This window comes from Mya arenaria, chromosome 1, assembly GCF_026914265.1.
Source record: "Mya arenaria isolate MELC-2E11 chromosome 1, ASM2691426v1".
In the NCBI taxonomy this organism is placed as follows: Eukaryota; Metazoa; Mollusca; class Bivalvia; order Myida; family Myidae; genus Mya; species Mya arenaria.
In genome coordinates, this window is record NC_069122.1 from 34,503,458 (window position 1) to 34,528,892 (window position 25,435).

Sequence of the window (25,435 nt, forward strand, 5' to 3'; positions counted from 1 at the left end):
ATATAAGTGGTTTACATGTCCATGCTATTTATAAGCAGAGCTGAGCTGACAGAGTTCGCCAATTATCTCTGAATGAAGAACTGGTGGAATTCCCGCCCCCCCCCCCTGATACTTGCAGAAGGCGAGCTAATTAATGTCACATATATTCCTTTAGATCTTATCATTCAGTGTTCTCAATAAGAACCAGTTGCCGGCCAAAATGGACAGTTCAAATGGCTATTGGGCTGGTTCAAATCTGGAAAAACAAATGGATTTTAAGTAGTAGCTGTTCGGTTACTTTAGTATTTGAGACGGTTCAACTGAAACTTATTGAGAACCCTGTCACTGATATCTGCAGTCTCCAATCCATGATGTATACCTCCGTGCACAAAAGTAGTTAATCAAAATTATTGAAAAATAATAAAAAAGTACTTAAAAAACATAAGACTAGAGTAAGATTTTGAAATTAATATACAATAGTATAAAAGTTCTCAAAAATGGTTGTATAAAATGATCACAATAAAGAAAAATTAAATGGAATCATCAGTGTTTTTTCTATACTTATCAATGATGAGATATGCAAACATGTAACTTGATCAAAAGCAAAGTATTCCTACTGAGGAAAATTTCTGTCCTTTAAAATGGTGTAAATTAACTTGAATCAAGAAACTGTGAACAACAAACTTACACCACATGATATGGTCTCGTCCGATGGAAATTTGAGGACAAATTTACTTCCAGCCTTTTCTTCTGAGCTGTTCAATGGCCGCACTCTGCAAACGACCTTGATGGTCTCATCAGATGGTGCTACAGGCTCTATCATAGTTCTATGTTAAAACTTCACTCTCTAATCAGTAAATTGGTTGAAAGAACCATGTAACGATATAATTTTCCTAGCCAGGTGTGGCTGTCAAGATTTTTCAGAACTCATTTTTACACAATTAATGTTAAATTGTTACTTAATCTAACAAATTCTTGATCTACCAGTTACAGATGCTCATGAAAAATACATTTATGCATTGATTTTTAACACCACCTTTCGACTAAATACAAAAGTATATACATAAATCGATAAAATTATGTTTCCATCATCAAAAATTCAGCCTCCTGTCCTCCATTACAACAGGGAATTGTGGGAAAATGACGTCATCGGTCAATAACATTTAACGAAGTTTTGTATCGTTGTCAGCCAGGCTACAACATACTATGTTAATATAGGGTTAATCTCACACCAGCAACGAAGGGCGATTCACTCAGTAAACGACCAGAGGTTCGTTTAGACTGTGACTAATAGCACGTGTGAATCTGTCTCTGATTCTGAATGATACGTGGTAGATTCCATTACTGGCTTTAACATCACGGGAAATGAGTGTGCTTAATCACTTTTTGTTAATACCAGTTTAAAAGCTGCACTATCCTAGACTAAGTTGAATGTTTTGGCAACTTTTTTTAATTTTTTGTCTTGAACCGAGCCAATTTATACGAACATGCATGGAAACCAGTCATATAAGACTTCTGACGAAAAATATATCTCAGATTTTTATATTTAAATTCAAAAAATGGTGTTTAATGCCTTTTTCTCAAACCGCTTGTAGCGCTTATTTAAATTAGCCATAAAAACATTAATTTTCGAACGGATATATGAAAACCTGCGATCTGATCTTTTGTCAGCAGTCTTTTATTACTGGTTTGCAGATATTGACGCAAAAATTTGGCTCATTCCAAGACATAAAATAAAATAAAAAGTTGGCGGAACGGTGGATCTGTTGGATGGGTTCACTGAATCATAGTGTATACTATCTTGTCACTAAATTTATTTTAGTCAATATCTGTTCTCACAAAGAATGAGTTTTTAGTTTGAATAGCCACAAAACAATTGTTGTTGTTATTCTCTGAGTTCTCAACAGTGTTTGTATTAATGTAATCTTTGAATTCTTTAGGCCGTATAGTTCTTTTAGGAGAAATGGTCAATGTCAATGGATGGTAAGTTCCCTTCCACCAACTTTTACATGAACTTCAACCTCAGGTGTCCGCACCTCTCTTGAAGGTTCTATAAGTCAAGGTTTTGCAACATTTCGGAGACACAGCCCTCTTGTTTTGATTTGTAGTCGCATGTAATGAATTGAGCCCGTCTGCGTTGAATGCGTTCTAGGCGGTCGATGTCACATTTTAGGAAGGAATCCCAGACGACGCTTCCATGGTCTTGTTTTGCACGGTCTAAGACATGGTGTGCGTTCTTTCTTCAGGGCATGGGGCAGTGGCGAAGGTCGCGGCGAACAAATCCCAGGGTACAGTTCACTTTCTTGCATATGTTGTTGATATGGGTTTTCCATTTAAGATCTTCATAGATGGTGATTCCATGGTCGGGTTTGTTTTTAAACTTGTTGCAACATTTGGTTGTTGATGTTGTAAAAGAAGTTGGACTTTTTCTGGATGCTTAGTATGTAGTATTTCTTGGAGATGAACTTCATGCCCCTGTCGTCCACCCAGGATTGTAGATTTTCAAAGATTTGTTGTAGTTGGTGGTGGTCAGCAATGTTGTTGATGGCTATGTATAGTAGGCAATCGTCTGCTAAAAGATTTACATGGACATGACTCTATCTGGAAGGTCGTCGATGTGGCAGAGAATGAGAAGCGGCCCAAGGACAGGGCCCTGTAGGACTCCGGATTCAGCTTGTACATTGCTCTCCTTCAACCACTACGCACACCTGTCTCTTTGTAAGAAAGTGGGCGAGCCATAACAAGGTGAAGCCTCTTATTCCGTATGCTTCAAGTTTGCTGAGGAGCTTTTGTATGGCACGGTATCAAATGCTTTACTTTGTCTAATATCGCGATGTCAACTTGTATTTTTCTTCTCATATTAGTTAAGTAGTTCATGTACGTGTTGTTACAATCAATTGCGAAGCACAGGAGTAGCCAGATCTAAAGCCGTGGATGAGGAAAGTAAGGACATCATGCTTGTCTAGGTGGTTTAATTAGCTAACATTTGGTGGCAGACGATATGTTCTAGGATTTTAGATAACACGCAAGTCAGAGAGACGGGTCGGTAGTTTTCTGCGGTATGACGAGCACCTTTTTTGCATACTGGTGCTATGTTGGCATTCCTCCAATCATCAGGCAGTTCACCGGAGTCGACGATAAAATTGAAGATATTGCAGGGGCTAGCTCCTCAGCACATGTTTGAAGGACGATGTTGGGGAGCTCATCAGGACCAGCCGCCTGGTTTGTCCCAGGTTCAGATGGTACTCAAAAAGTCGTTAACAGTTTGAATCAATGACATATTTTATGGTTTTAAACTTTAAAGAACCAAGATAGAAATTACCATTGACATAGTCTCAAAGTATGACTTTCATAACCCGAGTTAAATTGTAAATATATATATATTTGCTTAATTTCTACCAGCCCCTTGACAAAATTTCTCGAAACTTCTTAAGTCTCTTATATCAGGATTAAGCTAAGCTCACTATTTTTGTTTTTCAATCATTTGCATAATAATGTTTTACAGTTACAGTTTTTTAGTTTTTATACTAGATAAAAGTTATCTTTATGAAAATCAATATGAACCATTTTTCTTTTATCAAAGTTCAATTTAAGTATGTATTTTGACTAATTGAAACGAAGTTTCGACAAATTCGGGACATGATTAGTTCAGTAAATGGTAAAGGTCACACTTTAAAAAAAGAAAAGAATGCTGACATACCTCTAAATGACAATATTGAAACCAAATGGCATTTCACTAAAGGTTTGTGCACGTTGTTTTCTGTCACTGATAGCAACACCTCAAGGAATGTATTCATTTTTTTGTTGGGATATTCATTCTTCACAATGCTTGTATTGGACTATTGACTCGATTTTTCAATATAATAATTAGTTTTCCCTGGTCATAAAATGTTAAGTTGGCAACATCCCAACAAATATTTTTCCTTCGCAGCTAAATGTCCTCTTTTGGTATCAAAATGGACAATTTATGTATAGGATGAACCTTGACCCTGTTGTTCCATTTTTGTGTTGCCACCTTATACGTGAGGTTCTCAAACATATAATGATCTAATCTACATACAGTCTTATTGCTCATTTGTTTGAGATGTATTTAGTTTCTAACGATGACTGCATCGTATCTTTGAAAAGTATTTGCATTAGGTGCTCTGAATTGTTTCCCTCCGTCTGCAGATAGAGTTGGGATCTCTAATCATTGAAGTACTTACTCAAGTTAATGCTTACTTTGATAAGATTTACCTTTTGCGTTTTATCTTTATTAAGAATTGTTGGGTTAGGGGTGAGGTTTGTGCACATAAACTGGTTTAAACCCCCAGTAAATTTACATTTTACTGACCGTTCCAAGGCGGTACCTAACAATTCTTGATATATATATAGTATTTATGCACTGTGCTGTTTGGAGAGTTTTGTGCTGTTCTATGTTTCTTGTTTGTGATTTTGTGTTCTATGTCTTTGGCGTTTGCCCATTGCCACTAAACCGGGTTTATGTTTAAACTTTTTGCTACTGAGCATGTTTCTGTAGCTTTTGCATATATATTGTAACTTATTTAAAAAAAAAAACAATAAAAAAAATGAATATGTATTGATTATTATATATAATGCTATTGACGGTAATACCATTCTTCTGTCACTTCACATAATATGTTGTTGTTGCATTTTGAAAATAAAAATACTCACGCGTTTATATACATTAATGTGATCACTATCTATACGCCATGTAATTTCAAGTATAGTGTAAATCTGTCCCAGAAAAGGAATTGAAACAAGTGTCTATGACGCTTATTTTCCAATCTTCTATTATTGTGTTTGGACATCTTTATCTTGTGTTGTTTAAAATGATGGGAATCTTTTCATACTTACAATACCAAAGGGTCCAACGTAAATTAGTTTGCGGAATTTTAAATGAGGGACATGTTCAGTGCTGAACACAATTTTTGGAGGTATTTTTGTATTATTAAAGTAAATTTTGACCTGGCATCCGGGCTCATATCACTGTTATCGCAATATAAGACCAGGCATGTAATATGAGGCTTATTTTCCAATCATATGTTGTATATTTACATGTACCTTGTGTTGTTTACAACTATTTTTCAATAGAGATGTCTAAACTAAGCCCAGTAGCCAACCAATATCAAATACCCTGTTTAAAGGGACTTAACTAAGGGCCTAACAGACATTGAACGAGAGACATCTAATAAACAAACAACACAGACAGACCATAAATGCAAACCCATAGTCTCTCACCATCAGTATGTTAGCTAAGTTGGCCTTATCCCGCTATTCAGCTTACTTCTAATAAAAGAGAAGTTGAAAGGCGTTTACATAATTTAGAATACATTGCCGTGTATCTTTTTATCAAGACCCAAGTGACATAACCGCGGCGTTGTTTAAAATATTAGTATTGTATACGAGAAATTGCTATCATATATGTATCCATATGCACCTATAAAAGGTTTGCTCCACCAGATGGGATTTTGACTAGCCCATTACGACAATAGAGAATAAACTTGGCCTTATCCTTGATTCCTAATCGGAGCACCTCGGTCATATTCCTTCTAATGGCGGATATGGCTATTGTGTTCCGATTCGATGGGTGAAAGCGAAAAGGTTCTATCTGCTTCTTTATTTAGAACCTTTTCACAATCACCCCTCGGATTGCTTTGATGCCTGGAGCATCTCCGACCCATAGGATTTGTACAACTTTCCCTACTCTAGTGTCGCAGTTAAGACTTTATGTGCGCTTTGTCGATACTATTTGTTTAGTTACTTAATTTAAGACTCGTACATCCATGTATTCGTAAATCAGTTAATGAAACCCTTTAAATGATATCAATATATATACGTGGCGTCTCCAACATAAATATCACAAATGCAGCTATATAGTTTTATTAGTGTCAGAATTCCGTAAGGCAACTGTACACCAGTGATATTTTTGGTGCCTTCTAAAGGCTGTTTCCCCTTGCGAAACAATGTCCATTCCGCCCCCACCCCCATAAAAAATATATATATATACTTTTTTTTCACAATTCGATAGATGCAGACTACGTTAACAAATAAAAAAGCAATGAATTTCTTGAAATATAAACAAAATCTTGACAAGACTAACTCTTTCACAGCATAATGTATGCAAAAAAAGTTAAAACATGTATATTTGCCATTATAATAGCTATTTTGGCCTGATTTTATATTTTTTCCGTAAGTCGATTTTCTTTCCAATTTCCAAGGCACAGGCTGTAAAAATAATAACGAAAACCCTGCTATAGAACATATTTGTGATTGCCATCAACATTATCTATTTGGTAATTTCTTCCTAAAAACAATAATTCAGAAATAAATGCCATAACAAAAAATCAGTATATTTACTTTACCCCATTAAACTAGTCACTATAGAATGCTTGATATTTTCGAGAAACCCTTGACCATTTTGTTTTGCATTATTTATATGAATGTAGTTTTAGACAAGTAGTTTTATCTTAAAAACGATTGTGACAAAAGTTATATTCATTTATTAAAGTCACTTTCGTTGGTAACGCTGTTGCGTACAAAAGTGTGACCATGAGTTGTGGGTGCAATCGAACCAAAGTACCTGGAGATAACCCACTTGTCCGGCTTGGTGACGCCATAACCAAACTCACATACGCCTGTGCCGAGAATCGAACCTAGGACGACTTGTGAAAAGCCAATGCGCTAACAATAACGCTAACCGGACATTCTATATAATTAAATGACCTACACATCTGACATTACGTACAATAACGTACAGCGTTAATACTATAATGTACAGCGTTAATACTATGGGATACTGATTTATGAACACCCCTTTTGATTTTTAATTAAATTCGAACAACATACATTGTCATATATATGTGATCCCAAATCAAAACAAATAAAAATTGCAGACAGATTAAACGTAGAGAATACTGATACAATAAAGCACCAGTCAATTGTATCCCCCACCCACGCCGGGGACTTTGACTTTCGGTCCAGCCAATCCCTGGTAAAATCCATGTCCTGCGGGGACAAACTGCTGGTAAAATCCCGCCAAATGCCCTCGCATCCTAGGGCATCCTAGGTAAGGCACATTCTCCGCTTTTTATTCGGCGCGAAAACAAAACCACCGTATTCACTCGGCACTGCGGGGCCACCTGGAAGGTAAAACCACGGCCCATTTTCTCCGCTATCCCCGGTATACATCCGGACTTGGGGGGGGGCGTGTTTACAATTGGCTGATGCTTAACAAACACAATAACAAAACGCTCTTTTAACACAATCTTTTATAGTATCATTGTTTTAAAACCTCTTTAACGAAAACCATTACCACGATACATATATGTAAATCAAAACAAACATGAGCCAATTTATAAGCAAAACAGTCAGAAAGGTTACAGCCTGTTTTAAAAAAGTAGATATTGAGCGATAATACCAGTTCATAAACACAAAGCTTTCATGCAGGCTACTAGACGTGTAAACTGGTTTACTGCGGGCGTTTTTATTGGTACACTAGTTTTGGTTTTATATTGGTTTCTCGAACTGTGTATTTGTTGTTGTCACAGTTTTAAATAAAATGAATACCAGTTTTATCGTTTGTTTTACAAAAACCGAAACTGGTTTTGAAACAATCGAAACCTCCTCCGTAGGCAGTTTTGACGGTTCGTTCCATCCGAAAACTAGTTTTCTTTTGAAAAACAACATGGCGGACAGTGATTTAACACGTGTGTTGAAAAACCATTTAGATAAAACAGGCAAACGATCATCTGTGTAATAATTGTTTTGAAGAAATTTAGAAATAATGGCTACATGCAGGAGCTCCACCATGTTGTACATAAAACCGTACATTTGTAGCTTGAAGCAACAATTTCGAAACAGGTTTTTAAACCACTGAAAGCATTGGAACCAAAACTGCAACCAATTTGGTATCAACAAAAGCGCCCGGAGTAGCTTATTATCGATAAAACCAATGCATACCTCGTTTCACGTTACCGTGATTGGGTCTTTGTGTACAACATAGTTTTATAAAGTCTTAACAATATGCTTTCTGATCAAGTTCATTCAATTTATAGAGTTTATATATAGAACAGTGCATATAATAGTTTATGACAACTGTATTAAAATTATGAAACTTAACTTAGTTTATTATAAGAGTTTACACTTATAGTTCAGTTGTATGTAAAATAGCTTGTCTTTAATAAATCGATTCTAAAGTAAACTATAAACTCATTCAATAATTTGTTTGTAAGCACCTATTACATGGCAATCAAGCAAATACATATCATATCTTCTCAAAACTTAAAAGTCCCAAAAATTAAAACACGCCGCAGTTTACAAAAGCGTCGTTAAACAGGGAGTGTCACAATCAGAGGAGACGCATTTTATTATTATGTTTGACCAAGATCATCAGTTAAAGAGATTCGAGCAACAATAATGTCCACAGTTTTTGCTCATCCAACTTTGGTACTTCGGGTCGGTGCATGCGTCAGGATAGTAGAGTGTGCAGTTGGTATGATCAGGTTCAAAAGTACAGGAGGAGCATGTCAATCGACAGTGTCTTGCGGCCCAGGTTGAATACCTTTCATTGCAGAGATCGATCCATTTTCCGTAGTGTTTATACTGTGAACACAAATCGTCGTCGTCCTGTACACAAACGCCGCATGATTTTCTGCAATTGTGTTCAGCCCATATAGAATAACGGCCATGACAAATATCGTCACCATACATGTACTTACAATGGTCAATGTCATCAGTACACGTGGTACTTTTCATGCAAGGTCCGTGATTACAGTTCACCATGTATCTTGGTTTCTTCTCCTCGTCACAAGTGTCAATGGGTAACACAACAGATGTAGCGGCTTCGACGCAAATGTAAGCTCTATACTTAAAGCCCTCGCTACAAGTCTTTGAGCACGCTGACTCGTTATGTATTTGCCATTTCCAGCATAGACCAAGATCGCACAACATTTGATCGGCAGGTCTTCTTTCACTGGCACACAAAACGTCCTGCACAACGTGATGTTCTCCATCTTGGAATTGCAAACAGTTAATATCCCTCGTTTTTAGTCCATGGCCACATGAAACCGAGCATTCACTCCAGTTTCCAGTTGACCATCTGCATGGACAGGCGTGCTCATTGCAAGGGGTAGGTTCCTCATTCGGTTTTGTGCGGAGGTCACAGAGGTAATCTTCCGCTTGAATATATAACAACAGATGATCCAAGCACATAAATTCGTGTTTCCGTAGACCCCCGCCACATGATCTTGAACACTGGCCTACGAATTCCCCCCAGTAGTACCTGGAGGTAACATTATTGTCCTTGACATGATACTTAACGCTTACGGAAAACACATTGCTATCATTCGCTGAAGACCTGGCCTGCGCAACTATTAGGAAATTGTCCAATAAGGGTCCGTTGATTCTTATCGATTCAAAATATGGCCTGTATATTAGTCGTACTCCATGTGTATCAATTAAAGTCTCTTTTTGTACGTTTCTTGAATCAAACAAAGTGATATTGTTAACTTTGATGCCAAGATAAACATCGGTGTTATTCTGCTCTATCAAAACGTCGGTGCTGCCCTGTGGCACAATTGTTACTGCCTGGAACCCATTTTGGTAGCTTGTAAGTTTATGTGCGACAGTAAATATTACTTGACGGCAGGTCTTACCATTACCATTACACACTCCACATGAATCGTAACTATAATTCGACCCCAACACACCATCGCAACCAAACGATCTACAAACACCTGCTATGCATCTACTGAATTGGTTAAAGTCCAAGTGTTTGCATATCCGGCCATTAGGATATGGTAGTTTTACAGCATAGTTTGGTTTGTCAGAATGATTCGTTTTGCAAACATATTTACAGCCGTCATCTCCCATCAATTGAAAAGGGTTTTGACGCATGTGCCACTGCCCTTTAGCAGAATACGGAAATGTCTTGTTCAATTTCTGACATAAATCTCCTACTTCCGGTGCATAATTACAAGGAACGACGTTGCATAATTTAGCAATGAATTTCGGACCGGAACATTCACGCCCACCGTACTGCGGCACTGGATTATAACAATAACGATACTTGAATTTGACACCACCTCCGCATGTTGCCGTGCACGAGGTAAAAGTTTCGTCCCATTTCGACCAACCACCATGAACAGGTGCAGTGTTAAACGTTTCATTCATTTGGACACACGACCCTCTGAAGCACCATGATCTCGTGTTGTTGCAGTCAGTGCCATCCATAACGGGTTGCGATGCACAAAAACCGCCACCGTTGAAAAAACAGCAAAGGTGTTTACATGGATACTGCCTTGATGATATTATCGATTTTGCGCTTTTATCAAACAATAATTGACATTGGTCATTTGCCGTATATATCACGCCGGGTAATTTGGTGTAACGGATTAAAGTTCCGGAACGTGGATTGTTTCTTAGACAACTTAAACTCCGAAGTGCTTCGTGCAGTTGTGACGCACTGCAAACTGACCAAGTAAATCCTTCATCACCACTGATTCTCCCCGATGACATTACATGTATAGGTGTACAGTTATTGTTCCCATTGCCGTCATGGGTCATACCAAGTAAGTGGCCAATGACATGCGCTAAAGATATTCCAAACACTGGACCCGTATCTCGCACAATACCGCACTTCTCGTTTTTCGAACAAGCCCCACCCACATTAGCCACACCGGTAGTTGAGCGGACGCCTTTGTGCTCTAAATCCAGCCTTGTAAGCATAATAGTAACATCTGTTGTTTGCAATGTTTGGTGTCGGCTTTGGAATTGACACATGCTAGACAGTGTTCTACTTGCGTTTGCTGAGGTGTCCACATCAAATCCATTGTTGGACTTAAATATAACCAACTCTTTCAACACCAGTTCAATGTCAGTTCCTATTGACGGGTCTGCGTAAAGTCTCGACGCGATATTAAAACCTGTGAAAACGTACTCCGTTATTTTTTCTCCATGATATCGGTACATAGTTGGGTCAACTATGATTCCGGCTTCTATAAATCTGCGTGGCGCATCTCGTTTTTTTCGCGGAAGTACAACATGGGTAAATACAGGTGATCCGTCCGTCTTGCAAACTTGTTTTTCACTCTGGTCTAAGCGATAGACGATATGGTTTGCAACATCGGAAGAACTTTCATTGTTGCGCAATGGATGTATAACAAAACTCGTGTTTCCATAACTGATCAGTCCTCTTAGACCACCGCATACATTAGCCGCCACCCAGGAGTCATTCTGGTCGTTGGTATTTCCGGTGTAAAAACAATCAATATTAAAGTCGGAGCATGGATGAACTGTTAGGGCGTTATTCTCATCGAGTTCTCGTATGATGCACTCGTCTGTGAACATTTCCGGGTTTTGCTGTAAGTATAGAAGGAACGTTTCATTATTTTTTGTCATTTGAAACACGCGTTGATTCGGTGGGCGTTTTCGAAATTGTTTTAAATCGGCTGTATTTTCATCATTTAACTCTTCCACTTTGACGTGACTATAGTCTGGAAAAAGATGCGTAGAATTAGTTCCAAAGATCTTCATACGCTGGTGAACGTCAAGGATATCGGTGACATGGACTCCAGTTGTAGCACAGGCGAGTACAGAAAACATCCAAACATGTTTTGTTACCGACCCCATTGTGGTTTGGCGTTCGCGATCCCGATCGTTTGAATATATACCACTGTCGAGTCTTATGACTAACGTTAAATAACAATCAGTAGGGTCTAAATATGTCCGTGTTCCAACAAAACAAACATATGCTGGGAACATTAATTACTACTTTTTAACTACCCATGTGGCAAAACTTTAAATGCCATTTATTTGCATGGTTCTTTAAGTACATCACATGAATGCATGCGGCTGAAAAAGGAATCAATGTTTTGATCAATTGGGAGGCAAGATGTTTGTATTGTGCTTTAGGTTCAGGGGTGAAATAAAAATTAGACGAAACATAGAGGTTTGTTTATAGAAAGTGTTAACCACTTAAATCAATTTCATAGCAAAACTGTTCCTCAGATAAGATTCAAATGGAACAAATGAACTCTTAAAAGAAAGAAAAAACATAGTTATAACATCTAGCTTTCATTTTGGCAATGTTATCTTAACCAAGTCGTTTGTCAGGTCGGTTGCTAAATCGGTTGTTAAGTCGGGTTTTATGGTTTAAAGGATTTGGATAAAAACGTAACCATTGATCAATTACAAAATCACCGATTTCAGCTAAAAACCAAGACCACATGACGTAACATTGTACTTCATGAATCCAATAAAAAGCCGAAATAAATATAACTTTGGAACAAAATCCCATTATCGTCAGAAGGACGAATTAGGCACATATTTATGTGTATGAATGTATCATTATGTCTCCCCAAAAGACAAACCGACCAAAAACGTCATATTTCATCCAATACGAGGGCTTTTCGGAAATCCTTGAGATTATGAGCGTGTATCTTTGTACCAGCATATAGCAATAGACAATGACGTTTATCTTGTTGTAGATACATCATTCAAGTTTTATATAGCTGATTTTCTTTTTTAGCTTAAATGCATAGCGATGGACATAATAGTTACTACGACAACCACTAAGGCGTTTTACGGAGAACTTAAAAATAACAATACCTAAATAAGAATAACACTTAACAAGTACAGTCACCGTTGGTTATTATGTAATATATCACAAATAAGTGAATTCAAATGTTAAAATAATGTTTGCCATAAGTTTTTACGTCTTCGGACGGTCAGCAACTTCGATAATTTAAAACGAAGTGACAAATGTCGTCTGCGCACGCACGGATAATACAACTGTCATTTATTTTTGCTAGCATTTGAATAACTCCAAAATTGATTGTCGGCTTTTGTTCATGCAAAATGTTGACATGTTAATGCATCGCTGTGTCGATTGAACAAAGCAACTGAGCGACTTACGAATAATAAATTGCGACCTGGAAGTCTGTCATCGTGTCATCTGGTCAGAATATTTCAGAGAGTAAATAAATACCTAGTATTAGAACACAAAAACTAAGTCACACATATATAGACAGGTCAACTTCACCCTAGCAGTCCCTTTTGTTTTGACACTTGTTCTGTCCACGTAATTGTCATTGTCGTTAAGTCCATGTAATCTTCATGTATGTACACTGTTCTGAATGGGACGATGTCTTAAAGAGGTTTTATATATTTAATTTACAATTTCATTGGTCGATATTTACATTTTCACCGCACCAGACCAACTTTCTATTTCCTCTACGGATTCATTACCGGTACGTCAAACTGAAATGTTTGGCGGTTACTTTCAATTTGTTAAATAACACTAAGTGTATCACTAAATTGTTTTATATTTAAAGTATAGTTTAGTGTATCGTCTCATATCCTGGTGAGTTGTTTAATGTCATTACATAGTTAAAGATTAGTCATTTGTATTAAATAATATCTAAATAATTAAACACATTTGTATTTCTATTATGTTCCATTACACGGGCGTGGTTATTATATTGTACCCTGTGTTATGTCTTTTAACATTTGTTTTGTGTTGTATTGTAAATACATTTTATGTTTATAGTTTGTTATAATATATGATATGTTAATAGTATTTTTACCCATAATATAAACTGAAGAACCCCGATAAGTGTTATTGTAATATATCAACTCCTACAAATTGGCTCCCCGACAAGAATTTCCATTGGGCCAGGATATTGTTCATTCAAGTTATTAGCATGTTTATATGTTATGAGCTCGCTCCTAAATTCGACACCTAGCCTACCGACCGTACCATTTCATAAGCTTTTAGAAAATGTGCGTACTTTCTTTCAGAACGTTTTACTTTTTGAGAACATTCAAACAATATTTTCCCAACACGGCATTCCAACGTACACACAGTTGAGCATTTTCTTATTAAATCGTCCCAAAATACCGTAAGTATTCGTTGCAAATGGTTTGAAGTGACCTTCTCGATGTAAAAGAAGAGTATGCTTTAGATGTTTTTAATTGCAGGATTTGAAAAGAAAACGTGTTACTGTAGAAACGCCAACGTGAACACTCGTGAAATGTTTTGTTATGTTATGTCAACGTACACACTTCTAACATTTTATGGAGTAATTTTTAACTTGGCAAAATGATATTTTTATTTTAACGTTTATTGATCTACTGAAATATAAAATAACATTGTTTGAACAATTATGATAGCAGTGGCATAGACACTGCGTAGATTTGGCCGTATCATGCAAAACCATGTGTTGTCTTTCGTCTGGAGCTACAATATGTGTTTAAAATCCAATCGCTTACAAGGGATTTACAAGGAGCAGTTCGGTATCATCCCGCTTCAGGTGTAGGGCAGGTGTACGGCACTGACTTCCTTGGGCACTGAGCCAGAGGCATCAGCACAAACACTGTCGTCCTCGTCACGAACTGCTTTAGCTCAGGTTATATCTCATGTTAAGAGTTTAAGTTTTTTTTAAACGAAATTAATGTTGTCGCCTTGGTTGCGTTGACATCAGGGTTGTACAGAATTGTATTACTGTCATTACGCTGAGACCGTTTCAGGCATTCAAATGGAACTTGCTAATAAGTTTGCCAGGGACAATACGTCAATAACAAGCAAAAACCCGCACATTACTTTTCAAAACGTTGTGTCATACCCCTGTTGTCAGACCTAATTAAACAAACGACGTTGTTGTTTGCTCTAGGGCATGCATTGTTTATTATGCAGTCGTAAGCAGAAGCCTGGAGCGACAGTATAAGTTTCGTTACCCTGTCATTAACCTGACCTTCAATGAGCAGTTCGGTATCTTCGCCCTTCGAGTGTAGGGTACTGACAGAGGCATCAGCGCAAACAATGTCGGCCTCAGCAACTGCTCTTTCTCAATGTGTCTGTCATGTAAAGCTATTATGATTTTCGAGAAACACTAGTGGATCCAAGGGGTGGCGAGCTTTCAATAAAGCCGAAAAAATAGAAAAGAAATACGCTCAAAACGCACCATTTCGGACTAGAAATTGTTAAAACTTTCTTGGGGAGTACCTCCCTCCCCCCCCCCCCAAAAAAAAAAAACAATCAAAAAAAACAAACAACTCCTGTCAACACTTTAGACCAAATTAATTTTGGTTCCGAGTGAGGGGCGCAAGTGAAAAGGTTACGCCCCAGAGTTACGCCCCCTCTAGCACCAAATCCTCGATCCGCTCCTCAGAAAGGCAATCCAGATAATTAGTATGGCCTTGGTTGCTGAATACTGAAACGCAACCACGACATATCTAAATGAAATTATCATTTGATTATGTTTCTTTGATAACATACTTTTGTTTTTATTTTCAAAAAATTAATTTATGGAAAAACTGATTTTTATATCAGTTTTTGGCTCGACTAATCGAAGAATAAGAAGGGCTATACTACTCGCCCCAGCGTCGGCGTCGGCGTCCGATTAAATAAATTGAATTAATACTTCACACAATTGTTCAGGGCCATCACATAATGAGGTTAGATAACTCCATATTATCCTTTATACAAATTATGATCCCTGATTGACTATGGAACTTAGGTTAAAGTTTTAGGGCAGGTTGGGATATTTATTAATAACCCTTTGTTCAATTGACTTATTACTTCATACAGTTGTTCAGGACCATCACACAATGAGGTTACGTAACTCCATATTGTCCTTATTAAAAGTTATGGCCCCTGATTGACTTAGGTTAAAGTTTTAGGGCACGTTAAAGTTTCAGGGCAAGTTGGGATTTTCACTTACAAGTCCAATACCCTTCATTCAATTGACTTAATACTTCACACAATTATTCAGGACCGTCACACAATGAGGTTACATAACTCCATATTATCCTTTATACAACTTATGGCCCCTGATTGACTTAGGTAAAGGTTGAGGACAGGTTACAGTTTAAGCACAAGTTGGGATTTTATTAAAAAAAAACTTATATACCCTTCATTCAATGCACTTAATGCTTCGCACAATTAATGATGACCATCTCACAATAAGGACACATAACTCTATTTTAACCCTAAAAACAAATTATGGCCCTTGGTTTTTTTCTTTTAATTTATTTTGACAGGCACATTTTTATATTCTTAACCACATTTTCATAAAAGGAAAACAAGTTATTTGAATGACTTGTGTCATTGTTCGGGCGGGCTGGTGGGAGGGCAGCGTCAAAGTCACCTTATGTATCAAATAAATTTAGCTAGGTTTGACATAAAGATACCAAACTTGGTATATACGAAGTGTTAATGTAGACCTTTAATGGGAACGCGTTTGAGGCCCCTAGGATCAAGGTCAAGGTTACTATTGATAGAAAAAGGGTTGGTATTTAATAACATCAGTAAGAGTCTACATAATTATTATGATCTAACTTGGTATATAGGAAGAGTTTATAGAGGCCTTTCATGAGATTGTGTTTTGGGCCCCGAGAGTTATGGTCTAGGTCAAGGTCACTTTGCTAAAAATAGAAATATGGTTAGTACTGAATAACTCAAGTAAGGGTTGACATAGTGTTACAAAACTTGTTATAAAGGACAAGTTTATGCAGAGCTTTCATTGGATTGCCTTTTGACCCCCTAGAGTCAAGGTCACTGTTCTTCAAATAGATTACTGTTTTAGTTATGGTTGACATACTGTGACCAAACTTGATACGTAGGAAGAGTTTATGGAGGACTTCCATGGGATTGTGTTTGGGGCCCTTAGGATCTGGTTTTGTCACATCGCGATTCTTGTTCACTTTTTAATTTGATTGTTTTATTGCTTTTGATAGGCTTATATTTTAAACATCGTTATTGTATTAACTTCTAAAAGTATATGTGTCAGGTGTTGTTCATGTATACGTGCCTTTATGTGTTTGATGTTGTCTGTTCTGTGTGTATGTGTCAGGTGTTGTTCATGTATACGTGCCTTTATTTGTTTGATGTTGTCTGTTCTGTGTGTATGTGTCAGGTAATGCCCATGTATACGTGCCTTTATGTGTTTGATGTTGTCTGTTCTGTGTGTATGTGTTAGGTGTTGTTCATGTATACGTGCTTTTATGTGTTTGATGTTGTCTGTTCTGTGTGTATGTGTCAGGTAATGCTCATGTATACGTGCCATTATGTGTTTGATGGTGTCTGTTCTGTGTGTATGTGTCATGTAATGCTCATGTATACGTGCCTTTATGTGTTTGATGTTGTCTGTTTTGTGTGTATGTGTCAGGTGCTGTTCATGTATACGTGCCTTTATGTGTTTGATGTTGTCTGTTCTGTGTGTATGTGTCAGGTAATGCTCATGTATACGTGCCTTTATGTGTTTGATGTTGTCGATTCTGTGTATATGTGTCAGGTAATGCTCATGTTTACGTGCCTTTATGTGTTTGATGTTGTCGATTCTGTGTATATGTGTCAGGTAATGCTCATGAATACGTGCCTTTATGTGTTTGATGTTGTCTGTTCTGTGTGTATGTGTCAGGTAATGCTCATGTATACGTGCCTTTATTTGTTTGATGTTGTCGATTCTGTGTACATGTGTCAGGTAATGCTCATGTACACGTGCCTTTATGTGTTTGATGTTGTCTGTCCTGTGTGTATGTGTCAGGTAATGCTCATGTATACGTGCCTTTATGTGTTTGATGTTGTCTGTCCTGTGTGTTTGTGTCAGGTAATGCTCATGTATACGTGCCTTTATGTGTTTGATGTTGTCTGTCCTGTGTGTTTGTGTCATGTAATGCTCATGTATACGTGCCTTTATGTGTTTGATGTTGTCTGTTCTGTGTGTATGTGTCAGGTAATGCTCATGTATACGTGCCTTTATGTGTTTGATGTTGTCTGTTCTGTGTATATGTGTCAGGTAATGCTCATGTATACGTGCCTTTATGTGTTTGATGTTGTCTGTTCTGTGTGTTTGTGTCAGATAATGCTCATGATTACGTGCCTTTATTTATTTGATGTTGTCTTTTCTGTGTGTTAGTGTCAGGTGCTGTTCATGTATACGTGGCTTTATTTGTTTGTTATATCCTATATTTGTGTCAGGTATTGTCATGTATACGTGACTTTATATACTTGTTGTTGTCTGTTCTGTTTTCACCCTAGTGGGTTAGAATCCACCACCTCTTTGATGAAAGGCGGACACCCAAACCACTTGACTTCTCTAACCCTGATGGGTATCGAACCCACATCATCCTGGACGAGGGAGGACATTTATACCAGGAAACCACTCTCGCAGTATTTGGAACAAACTCACAACTTTTTGGACGACGGGCGGACATATATAAAGCTTGAACACTGTCATCCTCTTGGGATCGAACCCACAACATCTCATATGAAAGGCGAAAACTTGAACCAGACGAACCTTATCATCCTGGTGTTAATCGACCCAAAGCCTCTTTGAAGAGAGGGAGACACCATAAACACTACACCACTCTCATCAAGGTGTGGAACCAACACACTATCCCTAAAACCGATTCTAACCTAAGACCCACTATCACCATACGATGCACACTCACCACGAGACACGCTTTTATTCTAAGACCCATTCTCACCCACTTACACCCCAAAACAAACTCTTTCGATAAGACCAACTATCACCCTAACACCCGAACTCTCACTCAGACCCACTTTAATCCTAACACCCACTATCACCCTATGACCTAGTCTCACCCTTTGAACACATTTCACCCTAAGACTCTCACGCTAAGACCTACTATATCCGTAACATTTTCTCTTACCCTTAGCTCCGATCACATCCTCAGACATACTCTTACCCTATCACTCCCTATTACCACAAGACCCTCACGTACCTCAAGACCCACCCTAAAGCTATAAAATACTCACAACCTAACACTCTTACCCTTAGATCTTTCATCATAAGATCCAACCTCAGCCTAAGACCGACTTTCACCCTAAGGCCCGCTCTCACCCTAAGACCCAATCTTACCTTTAGACCGTCTCTCAGATTAAGAGCTGAACTCATCCTAGGGCTCACTCTCACCCTTAGACCTTCTCTCAGCTTAAGAGCTACTCTCACCCTAAGACCCACTCTCACCCTTAGACCGTCTCTCAGCTTAAGAGCTACTCTCACCCTAAGACCCACTCTCACCCTTAGACCGTATCTCAGCTTAAAAGCTTCTCTCACCCTAAGGCCCACTCTCACCCTAAGACCCACCCTCACCCTTAGACCGTCTTTCAGCTTAAGAGCTAAACTCACCCTAAGGCCCACTCTCACCCTCAGACCTACTCTCACCCTAAGAGCCACTCTCACCCTAAGAGCTACTCTCACCATAAGACCCATTCTCACCCTAAGACCCGCTATCACACTTAGACGCACTCTCACCCTTAGATCCACTCTCACCCTAAGGGCCACTCTCACCCTAAGACTCACTCTCACCTTTAGACCCACTCTCACCCTAAGAGCTACTCTTATTCTAAGACCCACTCTGATTCTTAGACCCACTCTCCCCCTAAAGGCCACTCTCACCCTAAGACCCACTCTCACCATAAGGGCCACTCTCACCCTTAGACCCACTCTCCCCCTAAAGGCCACTCTCACCCTAAGACCCACTCCCACCTTAGACCCACTCTCACCCTAAGACCCACTCTCACCCTTAGATCCATTCTCACCCTAAGACCCACTCTCACCCTAAGACCCACTCTCACCCTTAGACCCACTATCACCCTAAAACCCACTCTCACCCTAAAACGCACTCTCACCCTAAGAGCTACTCTTACCCTAAGGGCCACTCTCACCATAAGACCCACTCTCACCCTTAGACCCACTCTCACCCTAAGGGCCACTCTCACCATAAGACCCACTCTCAGACTTAAACCCACTCTCACCCTTAGATCCACGCTCACCTAAAGACCCACTCTCACCCTAAGGGCCACTCTCTTCCTTAGATCCAGTCTCACCCTAAGAGCCACTCTCACCCTAAGGGCCACTCTCACCCTAAGCCCCACTCTCACCATAAGACCCACTCTGACCATAAGACCGACGCTCACCATCAGACCCACTCTCACAATTAGACCTTCTCTCACCCTTAGACCCACTCTCACCCTTAGATTTTCTCGCACCATTAGATCCACTCTCATCCTTAGACCCACTCTCACCCTAAGATCCACTCTCACCCTTAGATCCACTAGATCCACTCTCACACTTAGACCCACTCTCGACATAAGACCCACTCTCACCATAAGACCCACTCTCACCCTTAGATCCACTCTCACCTAAAGACCCACTCTCACCCTAAGGGCCACTTTCACCCTTAGATCCAGTCTCACCCTAAGGGCCACTTTCACCCTAAGGGCCACTCTCACCCTAAGACCCACTCTCACCATAAGACCCACTCTCTAGCTTGACCCAATCTCTCCCTTAGACCCACGCTCACCCTTAGATCCACTCTCAATCTAAGTGTCACTCTCACCCTAAGGGCCACTCTCACCCTAAAACCCACTCTTACCCTAAGCTCCACTCTCACACGAAGATCCACACTCATCCTAAGACCCACTCTTACCCTTAAACCCACTCTTACCGTAGACCCCATCTCATCCACTCTTACCCTGAGTTCCACTCTCACACTGAGACCCCAGCTCACCCACTCTTACCCAAAGACTCCCTATAACCATGAGACCCCCTCTCACCCCCTTTTACCCTAAGACCCACTCTCACCCTAAGAACCCCTTTTACCCACTCTTACCCTTAGACTCCCTCTAACCCTGCGACCCCCTCTCACCCCGTCTCCCCTTTACTCCCACTCATTCCATAAGCACCTCCCCCTCACATACTCTTACCCTAAAACCATATCTCACCAACTCTTACCCTAAAACCCACTCTAACCCTAAGACCCCCATCTCAGCCACTCTTACCCTAAGATCCACTCTAACAATGAGACACCTTCTCACCCACTCTTATCCTAACACCCCCTCTCACCCACTCTTACCCTAAGGCCCCTCTCACCCGCTTTTACTCTAAGACCCACTCTTACCGCAAGGTGCCCTTATACCCCTCTTACTCTTGGACCCCCTCATACCCTGAGACCCATACACACCCACTATTACCCTAAGACCACCTCTCACCGACTCTCTACCTAAGACCCCTCTCACAAACTCTTACCATAATACCCACTCTCACGCTGAGAACCCCTCTCATCCACTCTTACCCTAATACTCCCTCTCACTCTGATTCCATTTTCACACCCCTTTACCCTAACACCCACTCTTACACTAACACCCCCTCTCGCCAACTCTTACCCTAAGACCCCCTCTCACCCACTCTAACCCTAAGACCCCCTCTCACCCACTCTTACCCTAAGACCTCTTCTCGCTCACTCTCACGCTAAGACCCTCTCTCAACTATTCTTACCCTTAGACCTCCTCTCGCCCCTTCTTACCCTAAGACCCACTCTCACTTTAAGACCCCCTCTCACCAACTCTTACCCGAAAACCAACTCTTACCCTATGACCCCATCTCATCCACTCTTACCCAAAGATCCACTATCACCCTGAGACCCCCTCTCACCCAACCTTACCATAAGACTCCCTCTTATACTGAGACCCCCTCGCACCCCCTCTAACTCTAAGATCCCCTCTCACCCAAAGACCCCATTTCACCCCCTCTTACCCAAACACCAACTCTTACCCTAAGACCATCTCTCACCCACTCTTACCCTAAGACCCCCTCTCACCCACTCTAACCCTAAGACCCCCTCTCACCCACTCTTACCCTAAGACCCCCTCTCACCCACTCTTACCCTAACACCCCCTCTCGCCAACTCTTACCCTAAGACCCCCTCTCACCCACTCTAACCCTAAGACTCCCTCTCACCCACTCTTACCCTAAGACCCCCTCTCACCCACTCTAACCCTAAGACCCCCTCTCACCCACTCTTACCCTAAGACCCCCTCTCACCCACTCTAACCCTAACACCCCCTCTCGCCAACTCTTACCCTAAGACCCCCTCTCACCCACTCTAACCCTAAGACCCCCTCTCACCCACTCTTACCCTAAGACCCCTTCTCGCTCACTCTCACGCTAAGACCCTCTCTCAACTATTCTTACCCTAAGACCTCCTCTCGCCCTTCTTACCCTAAGACCCACTCTCACTTTAAGACCCCCTCTCACCAACTCTTACCCGAAAACCAACTCTTACCCTATGACCCCATCTCATCCACTCTTACCCAAAGATCCACTCTCACCCTAAGACCCCCTCTCACCCAACCTTACCATAAGACTCCCTCTTATACTGAGACCCCCTCACACCCCCTCTAACCCTAAGATCCCCTCTCACCCAAAGACCCCCTTTCACCCCCTCTTACCCAAACACCCACTCTTACCCTAAGACCATCTCTCACCCACTCTTACCCTAAGACCCCCTCTTACCCCCTCTTATCCTAAGTCCCACTCTCACCCACACTTACCCTAAGACCCTCTCTCACCCACTCTCACCTTAAGACCCCCTCTCACCTACTCTTACCCTAAACCCCACTCTTACCCTAACACCCAATCTCACCCACTCTTCCCCTAAGATCAGCTCTCACCCAGAGACCCTCTCTCACCCACTCTTACCCTAAGACTCGCTCTAACCCTGAGACCCTCTCTCGCCAACTCTTACCCTTAGACCCACTCATACCCTGAGACCCCCTCTCAACCCCTCTTGACCTAGCACTCACTCTCACCCTAAGACCCCCCTCTCACCCTCTCTTACTCTAAGACCCACTCTCACCCTCAAATCCCCTCTCACCTACTCTTACCCTAAGACCCCATCTCACCCTCTCTTACCCTTACACCCACTCTAACCCTGAAACCCACTCTAACCCTGAGACCCCCTCTCACCCCCACTTACCCTAACACCCACTCTCACCCTGAGACCCCTTCCCCCCTCTGACACTTACACCCACTCTTACCCTGGGACCCTCGCTCACTCCCTCTTACCCTAACATCCATTCTTACCCTAAGACCAACCCTCAACCCCTCTTACTAACACCCATTCTAACCCCAGTACCCCCTCTCACCCTCTCTTACCTTAACATCCACTCTCATCCTAAGACTCCCGCTCACCCCCTCTTACCCTAACACCCACTCACACCCTAAGACCACATCTCACCCCTCTTACACTAACACCTACTCTAACCATTGGATCCCCGCTCACCCCCTCTTACCCTAACACCCACTCACACCCTAAGACCACATATCACCCCACTTACACTAACACCCACTCTAACCCTGGGATCCCCGCTCACCCCCTCTTACCCTAACAACCACTCTCACCCTAAGACCACCCCTCACCCACTCTTACTCTAAAACCCACTCTCACCCTAAGACCACCCTCTCCCCTCTTACCCTAACACCCACTCTCACCCTGAGACCCCCTTCCCCCCTCTGACACTTACACCCACTCTTACCCTGGGACCCTCGCTCACTCCCTCTTACCCTAACATCCATTCTTACCCTAAGACCAACCCTCAACCCCTCTAACTAACACCCATTCTAACCCCAGTACCCCCTCTCACCCTCTCTTACCTTAACATCCACTCTCATCCTAAGACTCCCCCTCACCCCCTCTTACCCTAACATCCATTCTCACCCTAAGACCAACCCTCAACCCCTCTTACTCTAACACCCACTCTCACCCTAAGACCACCCCTCAGCCCCTCTTACCCTAACACCCACTCTCACCCTAAGACCAACCCTCACCCCCTCTTACCCTAACACCCACTCTCACCCTAAGACCAACCCTCAACCCCTCTTACTCTAACACCCACTCTCACCCTAAGACCACCCCTCAGCCCCTCTTACCCTAACACCCACTCTCACCCTAAGACCACCCCTCACCCCCTCTTACCCTAACACCCACTCTCACCCTAAGACCACCCCTCACCCCCTCTTACTCTAACACCCACTCTCACCCTAAGACCACCCTCTCCCCTCTTACCCTAACACCCACTCTCACCCTGAGACCCCCTTCCCCCCTCTGACACTTACACCCACTCTTACCCTGGGACCCTCGCTCACTCCCTCTTACCCTAACATCCATTCTTACCCTAAGACCAACCCTCAACCCCTCTAACTAACACCCATTCTAACCCCAGTACCCCCTCTCACCCTCTCTTACCTTAACATCCACTCTCATCCTAAGACTCCCCCTCACCCCCTCTTACCCTAACACCCACTCTCACCCTAAGACCAACCCTCAACCCCTCTTACTCTAACACCCACTCTCACCCTAAGACCACCCCTCAGCCCCTCTTACCCTAACACCCACTCTCACCCTAAGACTCCCCCTCACCCCCTCTTACCCTAACACCCACTCTCACCCTAAGACCAACCCTCAACCCCTCTTACTCTAACACCCACTCTCACCCTAAGACCACCCCTCAGCCCCTCTTACCCTAACACCCACTCTCACCCTAAGACCAACCCTCAACCCCTCTTACTCCAACACCCACTCTCACCCTAAGACCAACCCTCAACCCCTCTTACTCTAACACCCACTCTCACCCTAAGACCACCCCTCACTCCCTCTTACCCTAACACCCACTCTCACCCTAAGACCAACCCTCACCCACTCTTACCCTAACACCTACTCTTACCCTGGGACCCCCGCCCACCCCCTCTTACCCTAACACCCACTCTCACCCTAAGACCACTTCTCACCTCCTCTTACCCTAACACCCACTCTTACCCTGGGACCCCCACCCACCCCCTCTAACCCTAACACCCACTCTCACCCTAAGACCACCCCTCACCCCCTCCTACCCTAACACTTACTCTTACCCTGGGACCCCCGCCCACCTCCTCTAACCCTAACACCGACTCTCACCCTAAGACCACCCCTCACCCCCTCTTACCCTAACACCCACTCTAACCCTGGTACCCCCTCTCATCCCTTCTTACCCTAACACCCACTCTCACCCTAAGACCACCTCTCACCCCCACTTACCCTAACACCCACTCTAACCCTGGGACCCCTCTCACACCCTCTTACCCTAACACCCACTCTCACCCTAAGCCCACCCCTCACCCCCTCTTAACCTAACACCCACTCTTACCCTGGCACCCTCTCTCACTATAAGACCCCTTCTCACCCACATTTACCCTAAGATCCACTCACCCTAAGACCACCCCTCACCCTCTCTTACCCTAACACTCACTCATAACCCTGGAACCTTCTCTCACTATAAGACCCACGTTTTATCTTAGACCCACTCTTACCCAAAGACTTTCTTTTACTCATAGGTGAATAATTCCAACTCCCGCCCTTAAAATTTCAACAACCCACTTCACCATCAGACACATTCTCTCAGTCCCACACTTACTCTAAGACGCACTATCATTTTAAGACCATTTCTCACCCTAAGACACACTATCACGTTGTTTTGCTAATAAGATTGTAGTTTCAATTGCATTATGCGGAATTTATGTAACCACATTATAAAAATGCAAATTCAGTTTAACCTGTAAAATAAAACAGAACTTTTAAACGCAAACGATAAGACATGAGCCTTGTAGAAATT

General features: G+C 41.6%; 2 protein-coding genes across 3 annotated transcripts in view; both read right to left on the reverse strand.

Annotated features, from left to right (window-relative positions):
- LOC128228495 (kinesin heavy chain-like) overlaps positions 1-1,083 on the reverse strand; it is a 56,747-nt gene extending 55,664 nt beyond the window's left edge. For both annotated transcript variants that reach the window (XM_052939847.1, XM_052939838.1), the window contains exon 1: positions 668-1,083. In XM_052939847.1, the coding sequence (XP_052795807.1) occupies positions 668-802 (135 nt within the window). In that variant the 5' untranslated portion in view covers positions 803-1,083. The remainder of the gene's footprint in view (positions 1-667) is intronic.
- A 6,116-nt stretch (positions 1,084-7,199) lies between these two features.
- LOC128238041 (A disintegrin and metalloproteinase with thrombospondin motifs 18-like) lies at positions 7,200-11,596 on the reverse strand. Its single transcript, XM_052953611.1, has one exon. The coding sequence runs from the start codon at positions 11,581-11,583 to the stop codon at positions 8,371-8,373; it is 3,213 nt and encodes a 1,070-aa protein (XP_052809571.1). The 5' UTR covers positions 11,584-11,596; the 3' UTR covers positions 7,200-8,370.
- Between the last annotated feature and the right edge of the window lie 13,839 nt (positions 11,597-25,435).

Excerpts from the sequence above, each read along its gene's own strand:
- LOC128238041 (XM_052953611.1), bottom strand. The coding sequence starts at position 11,583 with ATGTTTTCTGTACTCGCCTGTGCTACAACTGGAGTCCATGTCACCGAT.